Source organism: Rhinolophus ferrumequinum, chromosome 16, assembly GCF_004115265.2.
Source record: "Rhinolophus ferrumequinum isolate MPI-CBG mRhiFer1 chromosome 16, mRhiFer1_v1.p, whole genome shotgun sequence".
Classification (NCBI taxonomy): Eukaryota; Metazoa; Chordata; class Mammalia; order Chiroptera; family Rhinolophidae; genus Rhinolophus; species Rhinolophus ferrumequinum.
In genome coordinates this window covers 23,656,668-23,667,683 of record NC_046299.1, presented here as the reverse complement: position 1 = coordinate 23,667,683, position 11,016 = coordinate 23,656,668, and the positions used below count along the sequence as shown (strand labels likewise).

The following is an 11,016-nucleotide window of genomic DNA, read 5'->3' as shown; positions in this document are numbered from 1 at the left end:
CAGAGGCGCAGGAGCCCCGCTGGCCTGCGAAGGCCGCGCTCCCATTGGCTGGGAGGACCGCCATTCACTCCCTCCCGCCACCTCCCTTGGGCTCCCAGGACAGCCATTTTGTCACCCCGGGCTGGGGCCGCTGGGTTCTACTTGCTCCAGTTCGAGTTCTGATGCCCTCTCAGCTTGACTCCTGCTACGGGTTCAGCGCAGGGGAGCTCAGAACCGCGTCTTCTCCGGGCCAAGCCAGCTATCAGGGCTCATGGAATTGCCACCGCTCCGCAGTCACCCCCGAGGTCTCAGTGAGGGAATGTCACCTGGGCAGAGCAGGGCGTGAGCCTGCAGTGGGCAGGCGCCTGGGTGTGCGGCAGGCGTGCTCAGTACTGTGAGTAGGTGAGTTGTGAGTGTGTGTGTGATTGAGCGCTGCCTTCTTCCCATGCATCCTCCTTTAACTCAGAAAGTGACTCTCTGTCCACTCAGTTACAGAAAGGTCGAAAGGAGGAGCAGCTGGTCCCAGGACAGTAGCGGTAGGAAGAATCTTTCTGATCCACTTGCTTGATGCAGACAGAGCTACATTGAGTCTTCTGCTCCTTCACATCTCAGGGCAGGGACTGGGGCTGCGACCTGTGATGCAGGGGTAGGGATTGGGGGCATAAGGAAACTGGGGACCCCGTGGAGCTAGGAGTTACAGAGAGAAATAAGGAGGGCTCTAGGGAGGAGGTAAGGGCTGGGGACGTAGAAGGGGCACAGACACGAGCAGAACGGGGCTGTGAAGGGGTGGTGAATTTGAGGGCTGCGGAAGGAAGGAGGTTGCGGGAAGCGAGGTAGGAGCCCAGGGGGCCAATACGCAAAAGCCACTGCCAAGGCAGCCATCAAGTAAACAAGTCCGGCGGTAATCCGAGTCCTCTGATGGATGGCCCCTCCACGTCGCCTGCCTGAGCCCTGCGCGCTGCGAGCTTTCGCCCTGTACACCTAGACCTCTTGCTGCCGAGGCCGGGTGCTTCCCGAGACCAGCCTGGGACTGCAAACAAAGTGGGCAGCAACCGTGGCTCCTCCCCTCCTCTCTCGGTCTGGGGACGAGGCCAGAACTGATCCCCGAGCTGGATTGGTTCTGGGAGGCAGCATGGGGCTGGATCCCGATGGCCCGGGCTGGGGGCGTCGCCCCAAATGACACCCACCGCCCCCAGGTTCTGCCAATCCCGGGGCACGCCGGGCGGAGGCTCCCGGGGAGCCCCCGCCCCTCCTGCTGGTTAGCGTCAGGCGTGACGTTACACGTGATGAGTGGGAGCGCGGGGGCGACGCGGGGAGAGGAAGGAGGGTCTGAGAGCTACAGAGGCCAGGAACCCAGAGCCCAAGAGAGTGTGAGTGCTCAAGTGGGGTTCTGGGGTCAGGCAAGTAGAGGGTTGAGGGCTGGGAGTTGGAGAGGGTGGCCTGCCTTCTCAGTCTTTTCCGGATTCAGAATATTCGTCTGTAGGGAGGTTCGTGGGGCATGAGAAGAGGTTGGTTGGGGAAAGAATGTCAGGGTGGGGCTCTGTGTGGTCACACATTCAAGTGTCTGCAACTGATGGATATGGGCTATATGTGGAGTGTGTGTAGGCTTGCAAATAACGATCTTGCTAGCTGGTGAATGCAGGGTGTGTCCACCCTGTTTTTATGTCTGTGTAGCGCAAACGTGATGGTGTCTTTGTGTGTGGGTATGTGAGTGCCAGTGTGTGAGAGGGGAGGGAGGGGTGTGTCTGCCTGTGAGGGAGGAAGTGTGGTTGAAGAGGATTAGTCATTCTGTAGGATTTTACCCAATGCAGCCAGATGGCTGTTTCAGGCTTTCCTCTCTGTGCTGGGTGGAGGGGGCTCTTACTGAATCCTGCCCCTTTCTGGAGGCAGGTGGCTCCAGGAGAGGTGGATGGCTGTCTGCGCCAGCCCTACCCAGTTGGGGAACAAGGAGAGCTTGGGCCATTCAGTGTGGGTTGAAAACACACACACATTCACACAGTTGGCATCAGAGTCCCTGTGTTTGAGATCTGGAATAGATAAGCTCTGGGGTGGCCAAAGAGATCCTGCTCTTCTTCAATCAGGATCTAGGGTGTGGGATGGCTTGTGCCATCTTCCCAAACAGCCTTGGGAGTTTGTGTCCAGGTCTCAGGGCAGCAAGGGCTGACGTGAATATGGATGTGGAATGCATATAATATGCATTTTTGTGCATACAGAGCACAAGAGTCGCCTGCATGGGATTAGTTGCTGCTCAGGGCATCAACCACACACATATAATCCTCACTCATGAAAATCTGCACAGGCCGGAGCCCAAGATCTGTTTTCCTGGGTCTGTACCCCACGCCCAGCCTCCTCTAGTGGCAGTAGGTCCCTGGGCCAGGACATTGCCTAGAAAACAGCTCCTCCCCCCACTGTTGCTTACCTATCTAGAGTCACCTTGAGCACTAGAAGGAATTGGCAATAGGCCCAGGGACCAGGGCAGACAGGGACACCAACGGCTCTCCCAAGTAGAGCCCGTGGACACCCTCCTCCTCTGATTCTGGTCCCTGCCTTGCAGAAAATGGGTGAGTTGCCCTTAGATATCAACATCCAGGAACCTCGCTGGGACCAAAGCACTTTCCTGGGTAGAGCCCAGCACTTCTTCACTGTTACTGACCCCCGAAATCTGCTGCTGTCTGGGGCACAGCTGGAAGCTTCCCGGAACATCGTGCAGAACTACAGGTGACCCCCTTCCCCATCTGACCTTGTAATCCAGGGTCTCATTCCCTGCCTTTAATACAGTACCTTTTGCACCTGTCTCCCCAAGCTTGAGAGTGACCCTTTCCTACCCCTCACTCCCTGGCTTTGTCTTTGAAATCATGGACAACTATGGCACAGAGCTTTAATCCAAAAGATTTTAGGGTGTTGGGTTTAGGAGATGGCATTGATACTTACAGGTGGGGGGGCTGCTCTATGCCTTACAAATGCTCTATAGGGACCCATCCCACTGCTGGGCCACCCTCTGCAAGGACAGAAGGTCTCAAAGTTGAGTCCCAAGGAGGTAAGAGGGCATCCCCCTTATCTTCAAGGGGAAAAACCCTTGCAATACCCCTAGACATTTTTAACCCATTGGAATCCACCATAACCCATGACCCAGTATTTTGGGCAGAAATACAAGGGCAGCCCTATTTGTGTGGCTAGAAGAAAAATAGAAATAGGAGTCCCCTTTCTGGGAAGATTTGATTCTCTCCCAGAGACACGGAGCTCCTTTATCCTGAGATCGGGGACCACAGTGCTGGGTCCTTTGCCCAGACTTCCCCTGAGTCATGTGGGCAGGGCTTAGGAAGGCATATCTGCCCCACTAGAATTGCCTGTTTGCTCCCTGTAACCTCTGCAGGGCCGGCGTGGTGACACCAGGACTCACCGAAGACCAGCTGTGGAGGGCCAAGTATGTGTACGACTCTGCCTTCCATCCGGACACGGGGGAGAAAGTGGTCCTGATTGGCCGCATGTCAGCCCAGGTGCCCATGAACATGACCATCACCGGCTGCATGCTCACCTTCTACAGGCAGGTTCTGTCCCATTGGTCCCCTCCCTGAGCACTCTGTCCAAGCTAGAGTGTAGCTTGACGTAGGTGTTTCCTCTCTGGGCCAGTGTGGGCAGAAAATGGTGGGTGGGTGAGAGCTTGTGTTCGAATCCCTTCCATTCCTCAGAACTCAGCCCTGAGTCCTCCCACCCCAGGGACAGGGGGTGTGTTTGTGTAAATGGAGAGGGTCATGCAGGAGTCACCAGAGAAGGATCTAGGGCCACCACCTGGTCAGTCCTGAAGGTTTGGGAGTAACCTTTGGGGTTTCATTATCGGGGTCCAAGGATGAGGGACACTAGAGGGAGCAGAAGTGTCTTTGTTTCCTCAGGAAGACCCCCACTGTGGTGTTCTGGCAGTGGGTGAATCAGTCCTTCAACGCTGTCGTTAACTACTCCAACCGCAGTGGCGACGCCCCCATCACCGTGGGGTGAGTCATCCCCGGAGATTCTTCTCCTGGCCCACCATGGCTCTTTCCTGCTTGATCCTGTTCCCTCACTGCCCATGCAGCCAGTTGCTTCATGCCCTCCTCTCGGCCTATCCTTCCCCACTTTCCTGGCCTGAGCTTATGGGGTCCTCTTGTGTATGCTTTGGGGGGCCCACTCTTCTTCAAGGGGAGGAGTGGAGGCTTCCAGACAAGTCTCCCCTGGAGCCCAGGAGGCATTTCTCTGCAATGAGGCCACCTGCCCACACCTTATGTGTTGAATATTTGGCATGTCCCTGAAGGAAAGAACTACATACTGGACTGTTCACCTCCCCCCTTGTGTTGTGGCTTTTCCACCCATAGGCAGCTGGGAACAGCTTACGTGAGTGCCACCACCGGGGCTGTGGCCACAGCCCTGGGCCTCAAATTCCTCACCAAGGTAAATGCCCCCATTCCACTGGTCCCCAGTCACCCTTTATTCGCCTCCTTCATCCCCATCACCTCTCCCCCTCGACCTGCAGACTCCTCATATCTTTCCCTGGAGTTCTTCACCACCTGGTTGCCTTCAGGGCCACTAAATAATATCTTTCCTCCCCCAGCACCTGCCCCCCCTGGTTGGCAGATTTGTGCCCTTTGCAGCTGTAGCAGCTGCAAACTGCATCAACATCCCTCTGATGAGGCAGAGGTGAGTGGCTCCCACTTCTGGCCTGTGCACGCCCACCGGGCATGTGGGCATACCATCCAGCCATGCAGACCAGCCAGAGTGGGCGCCGTGCTCCTTCCCTGAGCGTGAGCTGCTGGGCCCAGTCTCAGTCTGACGCTGGGATCTGGGGTGGGAGAACCAGCCTTTGAATCTAGGACATCTGAAGGGACCCCAGGGAATAGCTGTCCATGAGGGCATTTTGGATAGGATTTGAGGCCTGTGATCTGACTCTCCTCACTTCCGTTCTCAGGGAGCTGCAGGTGGGCATCCCGGTGACTGATGAGGCAGGTCAGAGGCTTGGCCACTCGGTGACCGCGGCCAAGCAGGGAATCTTCCAGGTGGTGATATCAAGAATCTGCATGGCGATTCCTGCCATGGGTGAGGCAGGGGTGGCTGGGTGGGGCACAGGAGGCTCTGAGAGAAAGGGGTATGGTTCTTCAGGTGTTTTGAGGACTCTGGGGGCCATAAGACTCCATAAGGGGGAAGTGGGAGGAACTGTGAAGGGGGATGCCCCCTCCTTAGGGTCCCGACTGTCATGCCACTAACTCCCTCCCTCTCTGTCCTGCCTCCCTTTCAGCCATACCCCCTGTGATCATGAACGCTTTGGAGAAGAAAGACTTCCTGAAGGTGGGTCACTCTCGCCCCTTCTATCCTGGAAGTAGTGGTGATTGGGAGCAGAAGTGAGTCCCCAATCCCAGCCCCTTTTCCAGCCTGACCTGAGTGAGTTTAAGACTTGCCACTTGTTTGCCCCACTCCTGTGCTGCCCCATTCACCTTCATTCATTCAGCAAGAATGAATTGGGCTGGGGTGAAGGAGCATTGAGGGAACAGGAGGAGAAGAAAAGGGAAGAAAGGGAATGGTTTCTATCCTAAAGGAAACTGGTGTCACACCAGAGACCTCTGACACAGACCAGGGACAAGCTATAAATATTTATTGCACACCAACTATGCACATTGGAGGAACAGAATGGTGGTCCCTCTGGTTGGGCCAAATCGAGCAGGGTATGCAGAGCAGGAGGTATATTTGGAAAGGGACAAATTCATGCCACTGGGACAGGAGGAAGTGAGTGAAGGGTCTGAAGAAAGCAGCCCCTGGAGAAAGTGAGGGAAGAGAAAGAATGGCAGGGAGTGCCATGGGAACCAGTTCTGAGAGGCCAGAATGGGTGATGGAACACTAGGGAGGGTGTCAACAAACAGGCCTGGCTGGAGTAGAACGTGGTGTCTGGAGATTCGACTCTGTTGTGGGCTTGAGAAAGAAAAGGGCCACGTATCCGAGGTTCACAGGCAGGGCTAATGGGATAGAGCTGTGGTGGGTGAAATGGGGTGGCGGCAGGGAACACATGCCACTCCATTGTCTCTGTCTCCCCACAGCGCCGTGCCTGGCTGGGGGCACCCCTGCAGGTGGGACTGGTGGGCTTCTGGTAAGTGTGCAGGGAGTTAGCTAGGGTGTGTGGGAGTACCTTTCCATGGGGGATGTGGGCGGGTATTTATTGCTTTTAAGATGTTTACATATATCGTTCAGTCATACATTGAGTAGGTATGGTTCTTGGACACCCATCGGGCATACTGTGTGTGTTAGGGGGTGATCCCTGTCCTTGAAGGTCAAGAGTAAAGTTGAAGGGGTTCCAGTCTTCCACCTACAAGAGGAAACCATGAAAATTTACCTTTTTGTACCATCCAGAAGTTTCATACACATTGAATTCCTGATTGTCTCACTCTCTGGCTGTGGAGCTCTGAGTCACTACTCTGGAGGTTCTTTCCTCAGCCAGAACCTAATGCCAGTGTTGACTTTAATCAGTCTTCACCCCTAGGGACAGTCTCCAGAAATGGGATGGGGGGCAGGAAGGGAACACGCTTAGGTCAAAGCTTCACAAACCTTTTCAACATTCTTCTCCCCAGCCTGGTATTTGCCACGCCCCTGTGCTGTGCCCTGTTCCCCCAGAGAAGGTAAGTGCTACCCCCCGCCCCGAGTTTGGCTCTGGACAGGTCTCCACATCTCTGGAACCAGCTGACCTTCAGTGTGTTCTGGGAAGAGGCCTGGCAGATACTTATACTGGGGGTGGGGAATGACAGTGATCTGGGCCTTGTGGCCTTCAATGGAGAAGATTCTTCAGCTTGGGAAGAGGAAGGATGGTGATCCCTTAGCCTGAGGGGGGTTGGGTTTAGGGGACACTCAGCCTGCCTGTGCTGTTCTGTTGCAGTTCGATACACGTGAGCAGGTTGGAGCCGGAGCTGAGAGCTCAGATCCATCAGCAAAACCCTGGCATGGAAGTGGTTTACTACAACAAGGGGCTCTGAGGGAGGGTCAGCCCTGGCCCCTCACTCACCTCCTTGTGCTGCTGCTTTAGTGGAGCCTTGCCATCCTGCCACTTTCTCTTCTGCCTGGTACTGGGCAGGGGCCTTGGTAGTCAGCAGCCATTGAGACCAGCAATCCATTAGGCTGGGGGAGGCACCCCCATCAGCCTTTTTCTCTCCTCTCTGATTTCAAAGAGTAGGGTCACGTAGTCCCTTTCTCCTGTGCTAGTGTGTCTACTTATGTACATATGTGATATATGAGTGTACATGCTGTCCTGGAAGCTAGGAGCAGGCGTGCTGTCCTGGGATGTCCTGCTATCTGGCTTCTCTTCTTGGCCTCCTGCCACCTGCCAGCCAGCCAGCCAGGCCACAGAACTTCCTCGCCTAAATAGTTCCACTGGCCAAGTCATGTCTGACAGCACGTTACCACTTATGGACACAGGAAGAGCCCCAGGATCTCAGGACAGACTGAGGGACACTAGCAGACCAAATGGGGCTGAATCCTTCAGATTTCTGCTTCCTGGCTCCCAAAGCTGACTCAGGAACTGGCAGGGGAAGACATGTCAGGCTAAGGGAGGCAGGGGGCTGATACTACCCCGCACATCCTGGAATAGATCATTTCCTCTTCTCTACCAGAGCAAAGGGGTGTCAGTATCCTGTACTACTCTTGCCGTCTCCTCCCTGCCCCCCGCACCACATTGCAATGTGGGCATCTTCAGGCACAATCTTAGGAGTTCTCGGTCCACTCTGACAGCATAACCTCAAATCTAAACTCCAATCCTCTCCCTCAACTGAAAAGCCACACAGGCAGAGAAGCATTCCCCTTTAAGAGCTCCCACCGTACCCTCTTACAGAGGGACACAGCTATGGGAACAGTGCTTAAACTCCACAGGTATCCAAGTGGGTGTATCTAGTACATCCTCAAGGGCAACTAGGCCCCAAGACAGGGAATTTTGTGTTCCATTGACCCTTGTTAGACATTCAGCAGAACCCCTACCTTAGCTCCTTCTATTTCTTGAGGCTTGGCCCTGCTCCCACCCCAATCCCCATCCTCAAGAGGCATCCACATCTGGTGTAAAGGGGAGGCGAGCTTGGGGATGGAGTATGTGCTGGTAAACTCACAGGGTGTAGACTCGGACCTTGACTCCAACCCCCATGACCTCTGGCTGAAGTGGTAGAGTGGAAGGCCCCCAGAGGGATCCTCGAAGAGTACTTCCCTGCTCGCCCACCAACCGCCACCAGTAGTAAAAGCTATGATGCCACTGTTACTCAATAAACTGAAAACCTGTCTACTTTTTGATCTTCACTTGATTCCATGTCCTGAGTGCCCAGGAAGAGCCTAATGCCTGTGGCCTTCCCTTCTTTCCCCACCAAGTCGGTCTTAAGTCTCTCCCCTCCCCTTCTGTAGGGAGGTTCATCTCCCGGCAGAGGGCGCTCTGAGATTAGAAAATCAGTCTTCCATCAGCACCTGAGTACTAAAATAGAGGGGATGTAGGCAGATGCCTCCACCTTCTATTCCCTCAGCTGATGGAGTCCTGGCTTCATTTCCTTCACCAGGGCGGGAGCTGATCACATACCTATATACCTACTCAGGCTCTGGGCTTCTTGGTTCCTTTAGGCATTTGGCATGGGGTGGTGGCCTGTGGTTCCCAGGGAGGCGTCTGTATAGAGGAAGGCGAAAGAGCTAAGGATTACCCATTCATTGGAGAGAAGTTGTTAGGGCACTGAAACATCCTCCACTCCCCTCCATGCCCCCATTGATACAACACAAGGACGAGTCTGGCAGGGACCATTTGTCACTTAACACCCTTTTCCCCCATCCCAGTGTCCTCTACTCCCTCCTTGCTTATGTAAATGCCCCCTTTTTTGTTCTGGGAAAAATTAGGCCAAAAGTTCATGCCTATGTACAGTTAATGAGAGCTACTACTAAAAAGTTTATAGTTGCCTCTCTTACCCTAAGAATAAATATGAATGACTCTGTAATAAAATCCATTGCCTACTCCCTGCAGGACATACCTCTCATCTCTCTTTGTTTAGCCCAAAGCTCTCACACTAGGTGGTAGGGAGACATCTTTAGGGCTGAATAGTCCCATAGCAGCCTGAAGTGAACCTGCTACTTTGGCCTGGGCTCACTCACTCCTCTTGAGAAGTAGAAGTTATATAGGCAGTGGCAGTGACACCAGCTTCTGTTCACTGAGTCCTACTGTGTGGTGCCGGGTTTAAGGAAACAAAGTGCTTTAAGTCCATTATCTCTCTTGATCTTCACAACCACTCCTGTGAGACCAAACATGTTATGTTCATTCTTAGCAAAGACACAGACTTGAAGACATTAAGAAATTTGTCCACCGCTACACAACTAATAGGTGGTGGAGTCAGGATTCAAGCCGAGCTCTGTGTGACTGAAGCCACTATGCCATGCTCCTTCCTCCCCTGCCAGCTGCCAGCCAAACTTGAAGTCATTTTCCTAGTCCATTTGACATTTCAGGACAGCAAAACTGACAGGCCCACAAATGTTCACAGACCTTTCTACAAAAGCCACTGACGAGTGTCCAAGCTTGGGGGTTTATAGCTGAAGGGGTAAAAGCAAAGACTCCCATTCTTGATGATATGGAAAACTTGGTTTCAATTCTATCCTCTTCTGCCAGTCTGGATCAGCACCTCCCATCAAGCCCACTGGAGCCCTGGGTCAACTCTTGAAACCTCTTTCTGCAGTTATACCTTTGGCCTTTGGTATTCCTCTTGAAAAGAGGCCTTGCACTTTTACTGGAAAATCTGTGTAAGATTAACCCACTTGGGTAGTTGGTGCAGGGATCTCTGTAAAACACAGCCATTGAGAACCTTTTATAACAGAATTATCTGTGCTTTGCAGATAACACTAAACCATGTCAGAGAGAAGACTGGCTAGGGCATCAGTGGACAAGTTAGAAAGGAATGCTTTCCGGCCATCTTTCCTTCCTATTTCCACACCAGCGTCTCAAAGCAAAAAAATAGCTTTAGGCTAACTTCACAGGCTCTCTAGAGGGAAATCCTAGCCAGATACGTTTTCCAAACTGCCTTCACATACTTAGACTTTTCCTTGGAAGTCAGCATTTGGGCAGAGGTAGCACTTTTCTCATTGGAAAGTAATCTGCCCCATTCTTGGGCCTCCTCTCTTCCTCCTAGTCTTCCAGACTCCAGGAAACTTCTGGTAGCCTGCGTCTGTGTCGTTGGCCTCCCTCCCGTGCCTTCTTCCCCTCGCCTGGCCTCATCTGCTTCAGAGCTTCCACCCTGCCCGTTATTAAGAAAGACCACAGCCCTCCCCCTCTCTCAGCCCACAGTCTAAGGAGAAAAATGGCTTGGGTCTGGAACGCTCGCTTAGCCTGGCTATAGAAAGAGGGCCATGTGTATCCTGCTCTTTTCCCGGGTCACTGGGACTGAGGCCGACATCTTAGGGACAGCTTAGTCCCTAATGGTTAGGGCCAGCTTCAGCTCCGGCCCTGTGGGTTCATGCCAATCAGACTAGCCTAGTCCCAGCGGATCCGGTGCCCCACGGGTCAGAGCCAAGCCTCCCGACTCCATTTCCTTGCAGTCAAGCTTGTCAGTCTCAAGTCAGCCCCAGACCGGGATTCTGTCAGTCACAAGCAAGCCACGCCCCTGTGGGATGTAGCCAGTCAGGAGCGTGGTCCCTGTCAGTCAAAGTTAGGCTCGGCTCCACCTCCTTCCAATTCCCTGGCAACAGCTTTAGCCCCGCAGGCCTGAAATACAATTCTTCGCTACCTGAGCCTGGAACCGTGTCTCAGGTACGCTTCCCGAGTGACCTCGGTCCTGGACCGCTAAATCTGCCAAGTCCCCTTCCTCCGTTCCAGTTTCTAAGCCCATAAGCGCCTCAGTGCCCGCCCTTTGACTTCCTACCCGGAAATCCGCGAGGTTTTGGAGGAATCATGCGAGGCCTTTCCTGGGTCCCAAGCCCTGATCTGTTCAGCAGCCTTCGGGGCTATTGGCCCTGCCTTTTGCGCGGTTCTCCCCTCTCCCTCTCTCCGCCCTTTCATCCCTTGTTCAGGAAACGTTTACTAAACTC

The 11,016-nt window shown here is 53.8% G+C and overlaps 1 protein-coding gene across 3 annotated transcripts; it reads left to right on the top strand.

Annotated features, from left to right (window-relative positions):
• The first annotated feature begins 89 nt into the window (after window positions 1–89).
• On the top strand, window positions 90–8,249 carry SFXN3 (sideroflexin 3). 3 transcript variants are annotated; one of them, XM_033130552.1, is made up of 11 exons: window positions 90–381; window positions 2,534–2,697; window positions 3,353–3,523; window positions 3,870–3,968; window positions 4,326–4,401; window positions 4,562–4,647; window positions 4,916–5,043; window positions 5,243–5,292; window positions 6,036–6,085; window positions 6,564–6,611; window positions 6,866–8,249. In XM_033130552.1, the coding sequence occupies exons 2-11, from the start codon at window positions 2,537–2,539 to the stop codon at window positions 6,960–6,962; spliced, it is 966 nt and encodes a 321-aa protein (XP_032986443.1). In that variant the 5' UTR covers window positions 90–381; window positions 2,534–2,536; the 3' UTR covers window positions 6,963–8,249. The 3 variants fall into 3 exon arrangements, with proteins under 3 accessions (XP_032986443.1, XP_032986444.1, XP_032986442.1); XM_033130553.1 differs by lacking the exon at window positions 90–381 and adding an exon at window positions 412–515; XM_033130551.1 differs by lacking the exon at window positions 90–381 and adding an exon at window positions 1,113–1,349.
• The last annotated feature ends 2,767 nt before the right edge of the window (window positions 8,250–11,016 follow it).

Excerpts from the sequence above, each read along its gene's own strand:
- SFXN3 (XM_033130551.1), top strand. The coding sequence starts at position 1,128 with ATGGCCCGGGCTGGGGGCGTCGCCCCAAATGACACCCACCGCCCCCAG. Across the intron at positions 2,698-3,352 it reads AACATCGTGCAGAACTACAG|GGCCGGCGTGGTGACACCAG; the intron begins GTGACCCCCTTC and ends TAACCTCTGCAG. Across the intron at positions 6,612-6,865 it reads GCCCTGTTCCCCCAGAGAAG|TTCGATACACGTGAGCAGGT; the intron begins GTAAGTGCTACC and ends GTTCTGTTGCAG.